Here is a 20,446-nt window from a genome sequence, read left to right as displayed (position 1 = left end):
ATAGGTAGATTATCCTAAGTTGTCCAGAGAAGTCCAAAGTAACCACAGGGTCCTTACAAGTGGAAGAGGGAGGCAGAAGAGGAAGTCAGAGTGATGAAACATGAGAAGGACTTGAGCTGCTGTTGCTGGCTTTGAAGATGGAGAAGGGCAAAGAGCCAGGGAATGTGGGCAGCCTTTAAAGGGCAAGGAATCAGACTCTCCCCTAGAGCTTCCAGAAAGCACTTCACTGTTAACATGTTGATCTTAGCCCAGTGAGACCTGTGTTGGACTTCTAAGCTGTAAAATAATAAATTCATGTTGTTTTAAGCCACTCAGTTTGTGGTAACGTATAGCAGCCATAGAAATGAAAGCACTAACAAAGTACTGATGGCTGATTAATGGGAAATTTTCTTTCCACGGAATAAATATTAAACTCTTCTCCTTTTCCTTTTTTTTTTAATACTACCTTAAGATAGTTAAGCCCTTAAGACAGTATTTGCCTCTTGCTAGGAAACAAATATCATTTAGTATTAATTTATTGCATCTTCCATAAACAGACACAAGTTCATGCACAGTTAACCAAAAGGAGAGACCAGGAGGGAGGTTCAGAGGATGTCCCTGACATACTTCATCAGAATGCCCTTGGGGCAGCCGGAGGAGAAGTAGACTTTTGATATGCGGCTACAATTCTCTGTGTGTCAGATAAAAACATTTCAAGGCTTGACTGTGGATAATAGAAGTTTCTGTAAACTAACTACTGCCCATGATATTTACAGTCTATGACCAAGGACATTAATGCTCATAAAATTTTGTCCCTTCAGAACATACTTTCCACTCAAAAGTAGCAAAGAGAAACAAAGTCATATATACCCACACCTTCACACGTGCCTCTTATAATAAGACCTTTCACCTGAATAATCATTGTTAGAAATAAGCAAGCCTCAAAGTTTCTGTCACCAATTTTCAAATTACCTTGCTACAGAACCATTCTTACATTACTTTAAACCAGCCAAAAGAAAGGCAAGCAGAAATGAATACTTTAAACTCAGTATTCTTTGGTCTAAAAAAATCTTTAGCTTGTCAATATTTCTGAATTTCCACCCATCAAGATATTTTTCTCAAAACCTAGAGAAAGGCCTCAGGTGACTGGCTGTCCCAATCTACCTGGGATTGAGTAGGTTCCTGGGACATGGGACTTTCAGTGCTAAAACAAGGAAAATCTTGAGCAAGAAAGACCATAGATAGGGCTTAAGGGCATGCTTCTGTGTTGAGCCCAAGGCCCTGATGCAGAATGCCCCAGGTACCAGGGAAATCATTTTCCAAGTTTAAGGTCCAAGGACCCCCAAACAGGTGAAGTTTGGGCCAAAGAAGAGCCTGCCTTGCTCATAGTCTCCAGTATCCTTCTCAATGATTTACTTACTTTGTGATGAGTAGCTCAAGTTGAAGAGCATAATCAGAGGACAGATCTGACTTCATGGAGAATGTACTGTACCATCAGCTAAAGCAGAAATTCTGGGTTTTTGCCGACTGGGAAACATGCTTATGTTCACAGGAGCACTCCCTTTGATTTATTACAGGGTATTAATAAGCAACCTCAGATCTGTGCTGGAGGCTCAGTTTGATAGCAGGGTCCGTGCAACTGGACACAGTTACCAGAAGTACAACAACTGGGAAACGGTATGATGCGCACGTGATTTAGACAGACATTGCTTTGGGAATTGAACCAAGAATGTCACATTAATCCACAAATGGTTCCATTTGGTAGATAGAGGCTTGGACCCAACAAATCGCCAGCGAAAATCCAGACCTCATCTCTCGCAGTGCCATCGGAACTACATTTTTAGGAAACACTATATACCTCCTCAAGGTAATCCTTTTTAACCATAACCTTCCCATGTCTGAGGGCTTTAAATCAATGAATTCTAACACATTAACATCTGTTTCACAGATATATTCATCCCAAACATTGTTATAACTCTTTCCCTGACTCAGATTCCCCAGATTGTTTTATCATATGTGAATTTTTAAATCATTATTTTGATTTATTCAAAAGGAAATCTGCAATAAAATAAGAGAAGTCCTATAAATTTAACCACATTCCTGTAAGCAATGTAAATGATCACCTACCTTGATGAAACTGTCCTCTCCCAGATGTTGTTTGCAAATCCATTTGCTAAAGAGGTTCATAAACTTCATATCTATCAGACAACAGTACACAGCGTATCAACAATTTGTTTCTGTCGTCCTCTACTGTCATTTTTATCATGCAATTCTAATGAAGAAAATAAAAAGACATGGAATAAATGGGAGACAAGGAAAACTTCTTACAAGATTAGGAACAATCATGATTACTTCTAATTACTCATCCAGTTGTCTTGGTCACGTCCCCTAATAGTAGCAGCAGAAAATAACCTCCATGTGAGTACAATTAAGCAGGGTAATCAAGCATCTTCTGAAAAATATGAGCTTGTCAAGCTTAATAAAAATAATAAATAGCCATGTAAGCCTTCAGCTCAAATATTGTGAGTGTCTAGAGGCAAGAACATACCGTGCTAGTATTATGCTTTAATTTAATCACGGAATGTACCTCTTGCTGCTGTCAGGTTTCACCTGTTGAGTCCAAAGCCCAGATGGGTAGTGAATGTTAAGCCCTGAATATGATGAATCACAGTTTCCCTTTTCCTTTTGTTTGTAATAGGTTGGCAGACCTGGACCAAATAAGCCTGCCATTTTCATGGACTGCGGTTTCCATGCCAGAGAGTGGATTTCCCCTGCATTTTGCCAGTGGTTTGTGAGAGAGGTCAGTATGTAGAATGATTACTGGCAGAGGAAAGTAGAAAGTATTTTTTTTATTTCAATCAATCCCTTGTAACCTAGCTATAATAAAAGAGAATAATAGCATAGACAAAATTCATAATTCCAAGGTCCAAGCTATAAAGGTCACCAGGAGAACTTGATAAGGCAAAATTTTTAAACAGTTAGCAAATGGTATTTATTTGTATTTCACTCATCTTAACTTTCTTACCCACCTTTGGTAGAAAGGCTAACAGGTAGTAAATATCGTGGATAGGTCATTTAAAAGTTAATGATTGTGGAAAAACCACTAACTTGATCATTATCTCCTAGATAATAATCAATGTATACTTCAGAATAAAAGAAAACAATACATAGTGGTCCCTATTCTAAATGATACTGTTTTCCACTCCTTTATAATTCTAATGTTAAGATATATGTAAAAAACCTTTTAAATATCCATGAGTCCATAATGATATAGATGATTCAATAAATTTAAAAAAAGGAAAGAACTCTTTCTTATAGAAGAATTACAACTAATAGATGTACAAATGAGCAAAATAGAAAGTTACCATTAGAACACCACAGTAATAACCACTTCATGAAAATCTACAGATGGATACAAAAATTAGTGGGTAAAAGTTTAAAGAGAACTAGGTTATTTGCAGCAACAAAGTATCTCTTAAAAAATATGTATTATATTACAAAGGCAAAATTTACAGTGGAGAAGCCTAGCAGAAACTACCTTAACCAAGTGAACAAGGTTAACAACACCTGTGTCAAAGTCATAAAGGAAAGTCTGAGGAATTGTCACAGATAAGAGGAGATGTGACGACCAACTACAATGCGGGGAAGCTGGGTAAAAGGTATATGAGAACACCCTGTATCTGCAACTCTTCTATAAGTCTAAAATTATTTCAAAAGTAAAAGTTTACAATATTGAAATACTTTTAAAATATAAGACTATTATTACATACAATGTAATTTCTTTTGGGTAAAGCACTTCTGTATCTATTCATTAGGCTTTTGGTTTCTAGACATGTTATGTGACCAACTGGCACCATTTAATTTCAGTGAGTATCTCACTATCTGCCCTCTAGAAAGAAAGACTTTCATCATTACTTCGGTTACCTCTAATCACAGACCACTAACAGAACATGTTTCTATAGCTCTTCCAACATAAAAAGCACATGCTTTACCATGTGTTATTTTAATAAACATACATGTATAGAGCCATGAAGAATATATAAAAACTGTTACTACACAGAAACCTTAAATATCTTTAAAATCTCTTCAAGCAAGCCTAGGGAAGAGTTGAATGTAAATTTAATATAATCCTGGGGCTGAAAGAGAACATAATAAATGGGTATGAGGTCCTTCATTCATAGATAGGTATCCACATCACTTAGCAGGGAGAGCTAGACCCTTAACAGAGTTCCCTTCTCAAGAAAGAGGAATAAGAAGAAGACTTCGATCATTATGCAACTTGAGACTTGGTGAGAGCCTCTCCAAAATCCATCAATGTGATCTCACTTCATAGTGGGAGGCTTTTTCATTCTTCTTCCTCTACTGAGACCATCTACAGGAGGTCTCACCAAAATTAAACAGATTTCTAGATGACAGTATTAGGAACATGTATAGCCATCCATAGACATTCCTTACTTACTAGGAATAGCCTCATAGTCTACTAACTTTGAAAAAAAGTTCTTACCTTCATATCCTACTAACTTTGAAAAAAAGTTACTACAATTACTATTTCAAAGGAAATGAGTATTCACGTTCTTTAAAAGTCTTTAATTTTATTGAATTTTTGTTCATCTTTAAAGTAAATAGTTAAAATAAAAAGTAATAATTATATGAGTTATATATGGATGAAATAGAGCAGGGGTCCCCAAGGCCCGGGCTGTGGACTGGTACCTGTCCGCAGCCTGTCAGGAGCCGGGCCGCACAGCAGGAGGTGAGTGGCGGGTGAGTGAGTGAAGCTTCATCTGCCACTCCCCATTGCTCGCATTACCACCTGAACCATCCTCCCGCCCTCCCGTCCGTGGAAAAACTGTCTTCCACGAAACCAGTGCCTGGTGCCGAAAAGGTTGGAGACCACTGAAACAGAGTATCCTAGAAAAAGAGAAGAACTAGAAACTATTTTAAACAAAACTGTCAGTAATATTTTGCTATTTGCTTTTTAAATATTAATAATATCTACTTCAAAAGGGGATGCCACTTTTGTTACCAAAGTCAACATTCATCTAGTCTATGTAAATTTTAGCAGCATAATGCATTCCATTTTTCCATGAAATTCTGCTTTGTAATTTATACACAGGCTGTTCGCACCTATGGACATGAGATCCACATGACAGAATTTCTCGACAAGCTAGACTTTTATGTCTTGCCTGTGCTCAATATCGATGGCTACATCTATACCTGGACCAAGGTATATGAACCAATACTGAGAGGGGCTAATGAAATTAAAACCAACCACTTTCTACTATACTTGTCCTAACCATAAACTGCACTTTTCAGTATCGAATGTGGAGAAAGAACCGCTCCACCAACGCTGGATCCACCTGCATTGGCACAGACCTCAACAGAAATTTTGATGCTGGTTGGTGCAGTAAGTATCTGGCTGACCATTTTGCATGCATCTTTTGAAAAGCATAGGAAGAAAGTAACAGGAAAACACAATAGTGTCTAAAATAAGAAAAAAATATAAATTTTTATATTTTAGAGTTCTAACTTTCTGAAAGCACAGACAATAAACAGTTTGTTTATTCAGTCAATAAAAATATATTGCTTATTCTATTATGTTCCCAGCTGTGCTAGATGCTGGAAACATAAGACTGAACAAACCAGACATAATCCTACTACTTGTGGAATGTAAAATCTAGATGAGACCATCATTAAATAATTATTTAAACAATTATTTAAATAAAATTGTGATATAATTATAATTTTGTGACTCAACTCTCAGTAAATGATTATACTAATATAGAAAGATCTCATGGATATTAGTTTGTCCCTACTTATTAATCTTCTTACACTATATTGATCTCATTGTTTAGCACTACACAGGGACATATTGGTGATTTCACATGCAACTTTTTAGCCTGTTAGCTTAAAAACACCCTACTCTTGTGACTAAATGTATGCATACTTTATAATGTACACATATATGAGGATGATTATAAAAACTCCTGTGAAAACAACTTATATTTTAACTCTCTAACTCTCTAATTTGAAATTTTGAAACATGACCTGTGGGAACGTCAGTAGATGACCATTTGCCATTAACAACAACAATACATTTTTCCAGGTGTCGGAGCCTCTAAAAACCCCTGTGATGAAACTTACTGTGGATCTGCTGCAGAGTCTGAAAAAGAGACCAAGGCCCTGGCTAATTTCATCCGCAAGAACCTCTCTTCCATCAAAGCATATCTGACAATCCACTCATACTCCCAGATGATGCTCTACCCTTACTCCTATGATAACAAACTCCCCGAGAACTATGCTGAGTTGGTAAGTAGTCACGGTAGTAGATATAGTATTTCACTGTTGAGATTTTTAAATTCTATTCCTGGAAAAAAAAAATTATACAAACAATTTCTGGAAGTTCCATTCTTGATTTTCGGTAATAGAAGCAAAAAACTTACCACCACAGATTTACAAGGCATCTGAAATTGGCTAGATAAATTGGCTAGAAGAAACGTGATTTTGATGCAGGGAATGATCCCCAAAATGACGTTAATTCACTAATCTTCAAAATGACAACAGTTCCACTTCCTCCTGCTTCACCACAATACGGACACACATGATGATTTCAGACGCATCCGGGGTAATCAACAAAGTTCCTTCACCTCATACATAATCTTAATCAGAAAGTCAATTTTATCAAGTTGCCTTGAGCTGGATTTGACATGCACAGGCAGAGTATAGCAGATGTCATTAGGAATTTGGCACATTTGGTTGATATCAGGTTAAGTGATAAGATCCTAATATTGCTTATTTCTAAACCGTTGGATTAGGTGAGACACAGATGTAAATCAATCAATGAACAAATGATGTGAATGGGTCCTTACTATATATGAGAAATAATGCAAAGAAAATGAACTATCCCTGACTCAAAAAATTAGCAATCTTGTTGGAGAATCAAGATACAACCACATGAAAAGTTAAATAATATGAGTTTTACACTATTCACATTAACAAATATGGTACATCAATGTATAATTCTTTTAAAATAAGCAGGTTTGAATCCTTCAAACAACTTTTTTTTTAAATTTATGAACATCTGGCTGCCAGAAGTTGGGACCAATATTCTGAAAGAACAAGTGTAAGATTTAAAGCATTTGAGTCATGTCAAAAAGAAAAAAAAAGTATTCCACCTGGACAACGACATAGATATCTGGCTTACCTAAATGCATAAATTCAAAGACCTAATAACTTTATCAACTGGAAATTCTTTTGTACTTTCAGATTCAGTCTTTCAGAGACCAAATAAAACATGTAATGCTGTAAATATTTTGTGAAGAGCAAAATGGAAAAATAACTCAGCTTCTTAGAAAACTGATAGCTAATAGTTAGCCAGGTCCTGTTCTTTAAAAAAAAAAAAAAAAAAAAAAAGCTATTTTTCATTTCAGGAAAATATTCTCATTTTCCCTATCTGTAGCCAAAAAACAAAAGAGGACATCATTAGTTGGAACCATTAAATATTTCAGTTTTCCAATTAGGCTCAGTCTGTAAGTGTTCCCAGCAGGGGGTGCTCACAGGCCTGCTGTCCCAGAGATGGGTGTGGTCAGCTCCTCATTTCAGTCCTAGATTTCCAGGGCCACCAGAGGAGAGGAGGTGGGGGTATGTTGTTTGCTTAATTCATGTGAATATGTTTAAGCTGTACCACATCAAAAGAGAAAAAGACAAAGCCATAAAAGCTAAGCACGAATGAGTTAGTAAGTAACATATTAAAACTAAAATTATAAACCATATTAAATGTAACAACCAATATATCCAATTTGCTTAATAACTAGTTTTAAACATAAACACTAAAAGACTAATGCTAACAGAAAAGCTTAAAGTGTTCTTTGGAATTGAGCTGCTGCACAAAGTTTCAATACTTTTTCTTACTTGGGGAATAAGTTTAAGCCCTTTTAGTGATGAAAACTTTGTCCCACTGGTTCCATACAATAACATAGTATATGACTGCTCTAGAAGTCTACAAACTTTCCTTTAAAAAAAAAGAATCAAGTAAGTTCTACCTTTAGAATCTCATGAATAATTCTTGCTACTTCCTGTGGTTTCTCCAGGAAAAGACCCAAGACTCAAAGTGAGTTTAGTGGGCCAATTCAATATGTGCCCCAAATGGTGTGAAACCATTCCAGAGAATGTGATCCACTGATACTTACCTCTAAGAATCACTTCTTTATTTAAAATCAAGGAAAGAGAGGTAATAGTAAAATATATATATATGTATATTAGAAATTCCATCCTCCAAAATTGTTTTTAAATTCTAATTAACAAAGAAGTGAACCAGAACTATATCAAAGTAAAATATTCATAATCAATTCTCAACAAGCATAAACCACAAAATAATCTAACCTTGTTTAAATTTATACCCACACATCTAATAAATTCAAGGAAAAGGACATGTTACTTCTTATGTTTTCTAGAGCATGATAAGATAGGTGAATAAAATACAAAAATTCTTTGCACTTATATCACACACATTGATTTAGAAGTTACTTTAATTTCCAATAATCTTTTCTGTGATTAAAATTTTGCCTAATATCTTAAAAGAGATATTTAAATGCTACCAGTAAAATCTAAGATGAATATCATTTGATTATTTGATTCATTTGAGATCTGAATTTAGTTTGACACCCCAAAACAATTTAAATCATTTGAAGAGTTAACTAGAAATCCTTTCAGTCTTTTTCTTATTTTGTATAAATCCAATTCACTTACTTCCTACGAACATTTTGCTAGAACAACTCATAACTATAGTGTTATCACAAATACATGTATAGCCAAAAGAGAATTTGAGTCTCCCAAGAAGAAAGATATTGGCTTTTCCATGGTTTTTATTTGTAATGAGGATATCACTTTAAAAAAGTAAAAATCTTGACCTAGAAAGATGAATGTTCCACCCAAATCTAGTGTTTCCATATTAATTCTCAATTAGAAAAATGTGACCCCACTGTAGAAAACAAAAGATAGTAAAAGACCAATAAGATGAATTATTGGCACCATACCACATTATAGATAACTCAGAATTTTCTTACAGGACTACAAAGCAAACTTTGTCTTCTACAGATTTTAGCATATATATATATATATATATATATATATATATATATATACATACATATATGATTCTTATTTTTCTTTATACATATAAAACTTAGAAGATCATATTTGTAGCTAAAAAAATGCTTCAGTGAAATAATTGGAAGGAAATTATTCTGTACAGAAACATTAGCACTCTCAGTTCAAATTTAGAACATACCGTAAGTAGCAATCCTTTGACATTTGAGTCGTGATGAAAATGTATACGGCTTCATTTCTGAAAGATCTTACATGTAGATTGCCTGACAATTACTTATATCATGAGACAACCTTCAGAGGGAAGAAAGGCAGAGAAGGGAATGCAAAAGACCAATGAAGTAAAAGTACAGAAGTAATAGCCTGGATTACAAAGGCTACCAAAAATACATCTTCAGCAGATGAATAAAAAGTTTGAGGAAACATAACAGTGTCTTACATGCATAATGCTTTCCTGACTGCAAACTGTTTTTACACACATACGTTATTTAAAGAAAGAATACAAAACGCACTGTGAGTTTCCAATGACTTCATAAACGTCCAGTCCCTCAGTGTTGACTTCTTCAGTATAAGGCTATCACTATCTTCAAAGGAAGTTTTAAGATCCAGAAAAAGAATATCTTTACATTTCCAAAATTCTAAAGGGTAATGAAATATTGAGTTATATGACCTCTTTATCATCAGAGGAAATAAAAACTGGGAGACATAACTGAAAAGGCTCCCAAACCTATCCATATCTTTGCATTTATTGAGCATGGAAAAGCTCCCAATCTTTGGTCTACCTTCCCCCCAAAGAAGCACACATGGCACTATTAATAATAATTATTACTATAATACTTCTTCTACATTCAAAAGCAGAAACCCAGAATAATAACCAATCAACTAAGTATCTTCACCCATTTCCCAGACTGACCAACTGGAAAGCTGATGTATACTACACAAAGATGCCAATCCAGGGCATGCACCTATCATTACATTTCTACATTAGAAGCGCAGAATTTCACAGGTGGAAATCTGGAATTTCTCTGGTTCTGCTTTCTCATTTTCCAGCTTAGACAATGAAGGCTTGGTTAAGCCAACACCAGTAGTAGAGGCAGCCTTGGGCATGGAGCTATTAGATGCTGAAGAATTTCCTAAGCTGCCCCAACTTCCAAAGATGCACACACACATATTTGTGCAGCCGTGTTCTATGTTGGTGCTCCATGCAGCCGATTTGCAAAAGGCCATTCATTAAATAAAGTCTTTTATCTCACAAATATATCATTATTACCTCCAACCCCGGACATTGCTAAGGATTTACACTGGTCAAGTAAGATCCCTGACTTCTCAGGGCCCAGTCTTCATGATTCTGGCCAGTACTTGCATGGGTATATGTACATTAACCAGGAGAAATATGACAGTCTAAAAATTTCTGAAAAATTATTAAACTTGACCAAAAGATAGAAATCCATTTCTAAAATCTAATACCTTCTAGTCCAGAGACACCTCACTACCTCTTAATTAAAGCTTTACTTAATGAGCTACCAAGACAGAAACTCACTGCTCCACCCAAGCACGTGATCGTAAGCCAAGACTATGATTAGAGATAAACATAAAAATCAGGGGGGAAGAAATATTGTGATTAGGAGGTGGACAATTGCAGGGCCGTGCGCACATACATCACTGCTGTCACCACGTCCTTGCCTAATAACAAGAGTAACAGGGTCACAGTCCCTGTGTCAGGCAGGCTGCCAGCAGCTACGGCAGACAGGACTGGAGGCACAGAACATTTGCTTCAGGAATTTTCTCTGAGTTTCTAATCTCACTTATAAGACAAAAAAATTTTCAATGACAACTGCAGAATTTCTTTGATTAGAGAAACCGGTTGCTGATTCACCATTATACATTTTAAGTGGCTTTTTGGCCCGTTAAAATTCTCCTGCAGGGCCTGGTCAGTACATGACTCATCAGGCAATCACCAGAAATTCCACTGAGCACCTATTAAGTGCTCAGCATAAACCATGGTTCCTGCCACGAGGAAGGGAGCAGAGAGGCTCAGCCCGTTGTGAATGTTCTCTCGAAGGAAGAGTGGGAGGGAGGTAACCAGGTTACCGAGGGACGTTAATGTCAGGATGACTCCTGTATCACAGCGGGCCCTGGAGCCAGTAACCTGGTAAACAGAATGGCCACGTCAAACACAGAACTCCCAGTTAGATCTGATTTCAGATCAACAACAAATAATTTTTAGTGTTTAAGTATGCTCCAAATATCGCATGGGATAGACTTATACGGGAAAAGCATTCATTGTTTACCTGAAGTTTAAATTTAACTGGGTATCCTGTATTTTTGGCTAAATCTGGCAACCCTGCAGGTAAAGTGTGATTTTGTGATTTTGGCCGGTGTGACCTAGCAGCGGCGCTTCAGAGACACTTGTACTATCGTCAGCAGAGGAAAACAAGGCATTCAGAGCACCTTTAAAACCAGCTGTCTTCTTTTTCAGTTCTTCTCTCTAAAATACTTTCTTCTTTAACATAATTACATCTTTTATCTGACTTTCCTTTAAGCTAATTTTGCCTCCTTCCCTTCCCCCAGAGGACATCTGTGGGGTGGGGGTGGGGGGCTTTTTGATTGTTGTCACTGTGGGAGTGCTCCCAGCATGCCTTGGGTGGAGGCCAGGGGAGACTGATAAACACCCTACAAAGCTCAGGACAAGCCTCCACAGCAAAGGATCATCCAGCCCACGTGTCACAAGTGCCAAGGTGGAGAAACCCTGCTTTAAGCAAAGGTAAGTAGAGTCTCATTCCTGGCCAAAGGTCCCTGGCTTTCAGGATCCTACATCTCCTCACAAAGAGCTTACAATTTTCTGCACATCTCAAGTGCGAGAGAGTACATTCCCATCATACGGCATTTATTTTTTAACATTTATTTGGAAGAAGCACCACTGCCACCGGCGGGAAAAAAAAAAAAATTCTGGACTTTGCAACTTCAGCTGACTCATGCTTCACATTTTACCTGAATTTTAAAGTATTTTAAAAATTTTAAAAATTTTAAAAATATGTATTCAGATCAGCCAAAGAAAGAATTTGGTTTCCATCAGCGAAAGCATTGCCACGCTCCCCATGGAGTCTGCCAGAATAGACAGGCCCTGCTCTCTAAAGCTGGCCTTCCCACACTCCTTGCCTTTTCTTCATCTCAAGGCTTTGCAACCAGAGCCTGCACTTGTTTACTCTCCTCCTTTTTCTCAGAAACATATTCCTTTCAAAGGCTTTCTCCTCAGTCCCTGCCTCAGTGGGCCTTGGAGGCTTCTCCTTTTGCACCCAAGTTATAAAAGTTCAATTCCCCATTGGTCCCTTGGCGTAAGCTACCCATTATCACAGGACAGAAGGAAGGAAGCTGCCGCTAAAGATCATTTTGATGCTTCCATTATCACATGTATTCACCCAGGGGGATGGTTAAACTCAGAACTTCAAGTTAGAAACAAAGTTCTGAAGAAAATTTCCTTTGAATTGGTATATACCCCACCGTCAGTTTGGGGCTTTCGTTTTCTTGTACGGTAATAATGGACCAGGGGAAGATTAGAAGAGGCAAGACCCCACTGTCATGACACTTGGCTGTGTACGTAGAGGTTGCAATGAGGACCATGAGCACAGTCACCAGACGGGGCTTCCTGATCACATGTTACCTAGGAATGCAGGTCGGTGGAAAAGAACACCCTCACCTTATTCATCTCACCAGCCCCCTGGAGCTAAGAGCCTGGGGAAACGTTACACTAGTTGGTCCTTTGTCTCTTGGGCTTTGAGTTAGATGTGACATTTTAGACTCTCTCTGTCTTTTGCTCTATGACCAAGGCCTCTTTTTAAGAAAACAGGTGACAAAAGAGAACATGCATAAGACGTGGTAGGAAACTCATATCTAAGGATTAATAAAGGCTGGCCATGTTTGGCCTTGACTGAAAGCAAAGTTTTCTCTGAGGCTGATTTATATTTAGCTTCCTTCTGTTCTTTACAACTGGTAAAACCAGCTCTAGCAACACTTCTTTTGAAGTATTCCAAGGCCACAAGGAGAAGTGAAAAAGAGCACAGGATTTAAAGCAAGAAGAACCTAGCTCAAGTCAGCCACTTATGGGGCTGCATGCCCTTGGGCAAGTTCTTTTATCCTCTCTGAGTTTCAGTTCTTTTATCTGTAAAATGGGGATAAAAATATCTAGCTCTTATCAAGAGCTCTTTGTCAAAGTCTAAGGTTTTATGTAAATGTTAGCTCTTATTTTGAACCCACTGAGCGAGGATGTAAGATCTCCCTCAAATGACAGGTTATATAGAAAATGTCATTAATTAGAGTTTGAAGACATGGATCATGCTCTCTGATGTACTATTGTTTCTGCCAGTCTTTTGTCAGCTGTCTTAGTCCCTTTTTACAGAAACATACAAGGAAAAGGAGTTACCTCTCTAATAGTTTAGCAAATTCAGGAATCACCCCTCTCTCTCTACCATTTCTGGCAGGGGTCAGTCACCCAGCTTGGTTGGAACATTCCCACCAAGCGTGCTGCCCCCATGGCATTCCATTCTGCTAGAAAATTCTGTGTTGATGAAATGTGGACAGATAATGTTAGGAAGATAAATGAGCAACATTTGTAAAAGTATTTGAACTATTAAAAAAAAAGAAAAGACCCACACTGATTCCAGGGATTTTTGTTACAATACTTGGAACTTAAAATATGATATTTTGGTTGATTAAAGTCTGCTCTGACTTTTTTGTCTCTTGGCCTCAGAGGGGCTGAGAGAAAGGGTCTACAGACTTCACTTTTTTTTTAATCAAAGGAAATAAGTTAAGTGCCCAGCAGAGGTCAATGTCTAAATGTAGTAACCCATCAACCATCACGACATGGTACCACCACTCTCCCCACAAGCATCCTCAATCTCCACTCAGGGGGGTCACAGTCCAGCCTTTGTAGAGTTCAGCACCCTGCACCCCCATCCAAATCTGGCTCACCTGAAGCCCTAGGAAGAGACTAAATCAACCAACCAACAATGTGCTAGGTGTTAATGCAATCTGCTGAGGATACAAAATGAATAGCTAAGAATCCTCCCCCCACAAAAAGTTCACCTAGGGGAAAAATAGATGCAAGAACAAATGATTACAGCACAGAGTGATAGGAACTCTGATAGAGACATGTGAGCCCTCACAAAGAAGGGGTGCTCATTGCTCCCTAAGAGAGTTGGGGGCAGCTTTGCAAAGAAGATGACATTTAGACTGAATTTGGAAGAACAATAGCAAGCCTCCCTGTGAACAAAGAGGGAAAGAGAATTCCTACAAAGGGAGAAGGACACCCAATGTCATGGAGGTAAGGAGAGGTGGGGAAGGGTACAGAAAGTAGTTCAGGGAAACCTGGCTTGGAAGGAACATGGGGATGCACGGCAAGCGATGCAGCCTGAGAGAGAAGAGAGGGACAAACTCACAAAGACTCTTTATGTCAAGAAAGGAGGCCAGACTTCAACAGAAGGTGAGAGAGCCTTTGAAGGATGTGATGACGAGGGGATGGTCAGAGGACAAGTGATGAGGTAGATATCAAGATGAGCGAGCAACTTAGGACAAGGAGAACCAAGGCTGAGACACAGACTAGATGTTCCTCCAGTGGGCACCCATGACAGGAACAAAATAACAGCCATTTTAAGTTAACATGAATCTTAGATATTGCTTCAGTGTCACAGGCAGAGCAACTGTTTCCAAAAGATGCCTCTGAAGGCTTAGAAAGCACTTGGTTATTGCTCTGAGGAAAGTCAAACTAAACATTTTTGTGTGGCCCTAAGGGTAGTTATGACTAAATGGATAAGTTGATAAATCAGAAGCAGTAACAGATCACAAGTAAGCCCCTTCCATTTTGCCAGATAACTCAGTTTTTATGTTACACCAATAAAAATATTGAGAGACTTGAAGGCTGTCTGACACACAGGAGGTCAAGAGATAAAGACAATGATCTTGTTTTAAATTGTCTATAGTCATCATAACTTCTCATATTTGGAACTAATCCTGAAGAATTTCCTTTTTTTCCAGCTTTACTGGGATGTAATTGACATATAACACTGTGTAAATTTAAGGTGTACAATGTGATGATCTGATACACGTATATACTGTAAAATGTTTACCACATTAGTTTACACACCCTCTACACCTCACATAATTGTCATTTTGTTGTTACGGTGAGAACACTAAAGCTCTATTCTCATAGCCATCTTTAAGTATACGACGCAGTATTGTTAACTACAGTCACAGTGCTGTACAGCAGCAGTCCCCAACCTTTTTGGCACCAGGGACCGGTTTCATGGAAGACAATTTTTCCATGGACTGGGGGTGGGGCAGGGGGATGGCTCAGGCGGTAATACAAGCAATGGGGAGCGGCTGTAAATACAGATGAAGCTTCGCTCACTCACCCGCCACTCACCTCCTGCTGTGCGGCCCGGTTCCTAACAGGCCACGGACTAGTACTGGTCCACGGCCCAGGGGTTGGGGACCCCTGCTGTACATTACATGCCTGGAATTTATTAGAATCTTATTTCTACTAACTAAAAGTAAGAATTCAAGGTTTAAGGGGGGAAGAAAGCAGAACAGAAGAAAAGCCTGAGGAAGGTAGCTAGGGAAGGAATAAGAGTTCTTTAGGATTAGAGGTTCTGCCTTACAGAAAAATAAGTAACTAGAAATTTCCTTGGATGAATCGCAAGTTAAAGAAATTGTAGAACAGTAGGAAACATGTTGTTTGCCTACCAAAAGAACAAGTACCTCACCGTGTTTCACATCTCTAAAAGATGGTTTTAAATGTATTCTGAGCATTGTGCAATGTTTACAGATTATTTCTGATTTCAACTGGCAACAGGCCTTATACTAAAGGATGGAGAGAAGACCTAACTCTAGTATGTTGGTTAGAATAAGATTAAACAACAGAAACAATACCTTTAGATCACAACAGTAAAGATTCCATACAGTATGAGAAAGCATATATTAGTTTACCAGTTTGGGAAAAAGGGAAATGAAACCCTAAAATGTTCAAATTGCTGTCCCAAAACTCTAAGAATAATAAGTTAGTTCCAAGAAACTGATTGCATCATTTCAGGCCAGAAAGTCATGATTTAAGTTTTATAATTCCTTTTAAATTTCCAAATTTACCATTTGTTTCGATGAAGCATTGATGCTTTGGGAGCTGAAATTCTTGAAGTCTTACAGCCATGCCCTCATCAATTTGACTAAGACTTTACTGAACTGGTTCTAATATTAGAACAAGGGAAGGGAAGCTGCTATTTTGTAAAAACAGAATTATTCTGACGTCATCACCAGCTTCAACAGTTTTCCAGGCATATGTACAAGACAATTATGATGCCCAAGTAAGAAATATAGCTAGTCTCATAGCCAGAATGAGTTACGGCTAATTCTCCTATAGTAACAATCAGATTCACAAATCTGTGTTCTCCAGACAGAAAAGTAAAGCTTGCTTTCAAAGTGATTCAGTTAAACAGACAATTTATCAGTGGACACTGGAGAGTTTACTGTGCAGGGACTAGCTGAGTGCACAGCCCTTCTCCCTGAGGGGCTGGGTGTAGGGGCGGGAGAGCATTGGGTCTGATGAGAAGGTGATGCTGCTTCTAATAATAAAATAATAATAATAATAATAAGTTAATACTTGCTACTTTTTTAAATTCTGGAATTCCAATGTTCTGCCTTTTGAAATAAAATAAATGTTCTCTCATTTTTCAGTCTAAAAAATCTTCCATGCTGGAACTACCACTCCTCCTTGGAATTGTCCATTCTTAAGCATTTTTACACTATCACTGAAGGTTGCACCGACTATCCAATCATTCTTTTGAGTGGTTTTTAACACTCCTACCCCAACTCACATAATTCTGTCATGACTTAATCTTCGCTTTATAACCTGCCCTATTTCCAGGTGGTTTTTGCATTGTTTTGTTTGGAATTATTTTGTACGTTTTTGATTTTTGTTTGTTTGCCTCTAATAGGTAGACAATCTCTTTGCACAACCACAAAGACCTCCTTGCCTCCTGCTTTTCTCTCACAAGCTCCAGAGACAAGATAGATTTGCCAGACTAATCCTTAGATATAACCTAATTCTTCATACCCAGTGACATTTTACTTTGTCAGTAAATGTGGTATCTGGGACAGTTACAAATCACTATAGCCTCATTTCTCCAGCCTGAACTAAGGGTTTAAAAAAAAATGTTTAACAAGCCTAAATAAGAATTCCAGAAAAAAAAAGAGCAACTAAATTCTATGTAAATAAAAAAGAAAACAAAGTAAAAGAATAAACTCTGAATACAACAGAGTTTACAGCTAGGACCCAGATTTTACTTCAACGATCATTTAAAATAAATGTAAGGACCTAATTCTCAAATAATAGGGTAAGAAGAGTGCTAACCATCTCAGAGCTTCAACAAACAGTTACTGAGTAACCACTAAGTAACAAACCCTGGGCTAGGCCCTGGGGACACGGAGATAAAGGACAGAAAAAGTCACTGAGAACTCAGAGGGCAGCTAATGGTATTGACACAATATGACACAACTCTATGTGTGACAACGGGAAGCTCAGAGTGAGTGCTTGAGGAGGGCATTAGGGAAGACATCCTTCCACAAGAATCACTTGGATCATATGACAAAGTTCGCTGGAAAATGGGGATGCGCACTGAGTAAGTTTAAAACACTAACCTGAACTGTGACTTAATGTCTTCAACGTCTTAAAAATCATGTACAGATGTTTGGTTTTTTGTCGGTGTGTGCTTTTATTTCTTCACTCACTTACTGCTGGCTCTTTTGCAGAACAGCATGGCTAAAGCTGCCACGAAAGAACTTGCCACACTGCACGGCACCAAGTACAAATATGGCCCAGGAGCTTCAACAATCTGTAAGTCTTGGCGTCAGAACTGTGCAAAGAATCCACGTGCTTAAAAGGCAACAAATGGTTCCGTCTTTCCTTTCTATCATTTAAAGCATGTGACTTTTGCCTGACAGTGAATTTTTTTATAAAATATGTAATCAGTTTCCTGTTCAGAAAAAAGGGGGAGAAATATCCCTTTCAGCCCACGGAAACATTTGCTCTCCGTAGACATCTATTGAGCGTCTACCACTTGCCAGGCCCTCAACAGATGCTAAGGGAGAAAGGAGAGAAGGATGGAGAGAAGGCAAGAGGGAAGGAGGAAGGAAGGAGGAGGACTGGAGCAACCTTCAAAGAACCCACAGCAGGGAAGCGGGGAGAGTAAACATTAATTGTCATACAGGAGCTAAGCGCTGCGACAGAAGCATGTCTAAGAAAAGAGCACACCCAAAGACTAACCACCCCACTCCACAGTATCAGGAATAAGTTCCCAGGATGATGACACAGAAGCTTCATCTGGAAGGACAATTGCTGGAGGAAAGCAACAGAGGGAAGGTTTTCCTGGCTAAACAGACGGCCGTTTCGAAAGGCTACTTCAGGCTCAAGCTATATGCAAGGGATGCAAGCAAGTGGCAAAAGAGTTAGATAGGGGCTAGACCCCAGAGCCTTAGGGCTGCCATTCGGATTTCACTGGGAAGGCTCATTCTGCAGGCCCCATTTTCAGTTTCTACATATATTTGCCTTTGCATGATTTCTTTCTGCCCCAGGTCTTAAAGGACCAGAAATACAAGCCAAAAAGGCCAGTCCCATCATCAAGGGGGCTTCAATGCAGTTGGAGAGGCTCCAATCCTGAGGGGTTTCTAAAAGCTTCATGTAGAATACAGTTTCCTGTATTCTTGTCTTTTATTAAACTTCTCTGTATCAGATGGGGTATACTATTTTCTTAAGGGGGTTCTATCAGAAATAACCCACAGTGACATTGCACCTATTCACATATTGTGAACTTCTTGTAGGTTTTCTTCAGGCAAGTTCAATGAGGTTTCTCCTTCCATTACAGTGTGAGTCCCTGGAGGGCAGGGGCCATGTCCTTCCTTTGTCCTAGCATCTCCAGAGTTGAGCACATGGCCTGCTGCTCAGTGAGAGCTGTACAACTGTTGACTGAATGAATGAATGAATGAACAAATGAGTGACTGAATAAATGAATGACATCATAACTGTCACCGAATGAATAACTGAAGGAATGCCTCATCTGTGCCAGGCCATATGCCAGACCCTGAAGAAACAAAAATGAAGGCACAGCCCTGCCCTCAAGCTGCTCCAGTTTCAGCATTCACCACAGTTTCAGCAGGGTTTGGAGTCCTCTCCTCTCACCAGGCATCATGCAGTTTTCCTTATTCTTCTAGGAGATACACATCCTTTTCCCAGAAACTGCATATATTTTGTAAACAGATTACACACTACATAGCACAGTTTACCTCAGCATACAAGCACTCTGAGAAGTTTTTTATTTTTTTATTTTTTTGCGGTACGCAGGCCTCTCACTGTTGTGGCCTCTCCCGTTGAGGAGCACAGGCTCCGGACGCGCAGGCTCAGCGGCCATGGCTCATGGGCCCAGCCGCTCCGCGGCATGTGGGATCTTCCTGGACCAGGGCACGAACCCGTGTCCCTTGCATTGGCAGGCGGACTCTCAACCACTGCACCACCAGGGAAGCCCCTGAGAAGTTCATATATTACAAATTACATACTTCCTAGGGTATTAAACACATCACTCCCCCTAAGTAGACTTAGAGGTAAGATTGGACCAATTTTTAAAACAGCCCCCATAGCTTTTGTGATCCAGGTTACTAGAAAATTCGCCTACCTATACTGTTTTGTGCAGTAAAACATTCGTAATTATAAAAGAAAGCTGGTGGCGTTTTGAAATCTCCTTCCTAGATTTAAAATTTTTCTTTCTTCTGTTTGCTTATTTCAGATCCTGCTGCTGGGGGCTCTGATGACTGGGCTTATGACAAAGGAGTCAAATATTCCTTCACCTTTGAACTCCGGGATACAGGCAGATATGGCTTTGCCCTCCCTGAATCCCAGATCCGGCCAACCTGTGAGGAGACGATGCTGGCGATCAAATACATTACCGGCTATGTCCTGAAACATCTGTACTAGCCCAGAGCGCTAACAGCCTTATTTCTAAATGCTCACTCTTTCTTTTCTATCCTGAATTGTGACTTTTGTTTGCCTAGTTGTTTTCCAGATCCTCCTCTTTCTTTTAAGATTCTGGGTCTATTAAACTACCTGGGTCTTTAATATTGATCATAATAAAAATGAACCATTACAACTGAAAAACCTGACAGACTGTCTACTTCTTTGGGGGAAAAAAGATGTGAACGAATGACTAAGACAAGCCGTGCACAACCAATGATGTAGGTCAGCCGTACGGGAGTTAAAGTCCTTGGAGTGTTGTCAACCCTGGCAAATTGCAGACATGCACAGGTTACAGTGGGGTACTGATGAGGAAGA

General features: G+C 38.8%; 1 protein-coding gene across 1 annotated transcript in view; it reads left to right on the top strand.

The window, feature by feature from the left end:
- CPB1 (carboxypeptidase B1) overlaps positions 1-20,092 on the top strand; it is a 39,385-nt gene extending 19,293 nt beyond the window's left edge. Inside the window, exons 4-11 of the mRNA XM_060100210.1 lie at positions 1,557-1,656; positions 1,745-1,846; positions 2,678-2,779; positions 5,093-5,203; positions 5,293-5,383; positions 6,083-6,285; positions 17,878-17,962; positions 19,905-20,092. Coding sequence (XP_059956193.1) covers positions 1,557-1,656; positions 1,745-1,846; positions 2,678-2,779; positions 5,093-5,203; positions 5,293-5,383; positions 6,083-6,285; positions 17,878-17,962; positions 19,905-20,092 — 982 coding nt within the window. The remainder of the gene's footprint in view (positions 1-1,556; positions 1,657-1,744; positions 1,847-2,677; positions 2,780-5,092; positions 5,204-5,292; positions 5,384-6,082; positions 6,286-17,877; positions 17,963-19,904) is intronic.
- The last annotated feature ends 354 nt before the right edge of the window (positions 20,093-20,446 follow it).

Source organism: Mesoplodon densirostris, chromosome 5, assembly GCF_025265405.1.
Source record: "Mesoplodon densirostris isolate mMesDen1 chromosome 5, mMesDen1 primary haplotype, whole genome shotgun sequence".
Classification (NCBI taxonomy): domain Eukaryota; kingdom Metazoa; phylum Chordata; class Mammalia; order Artiodactyla; family Ziphiidae; genus Mesoplodon; species Mesoplodon densirostris.
Note: the sequence above shows the minus strand (reverse complement) of the source record. Positions and strands in the feature narration are given on the sequence as shown.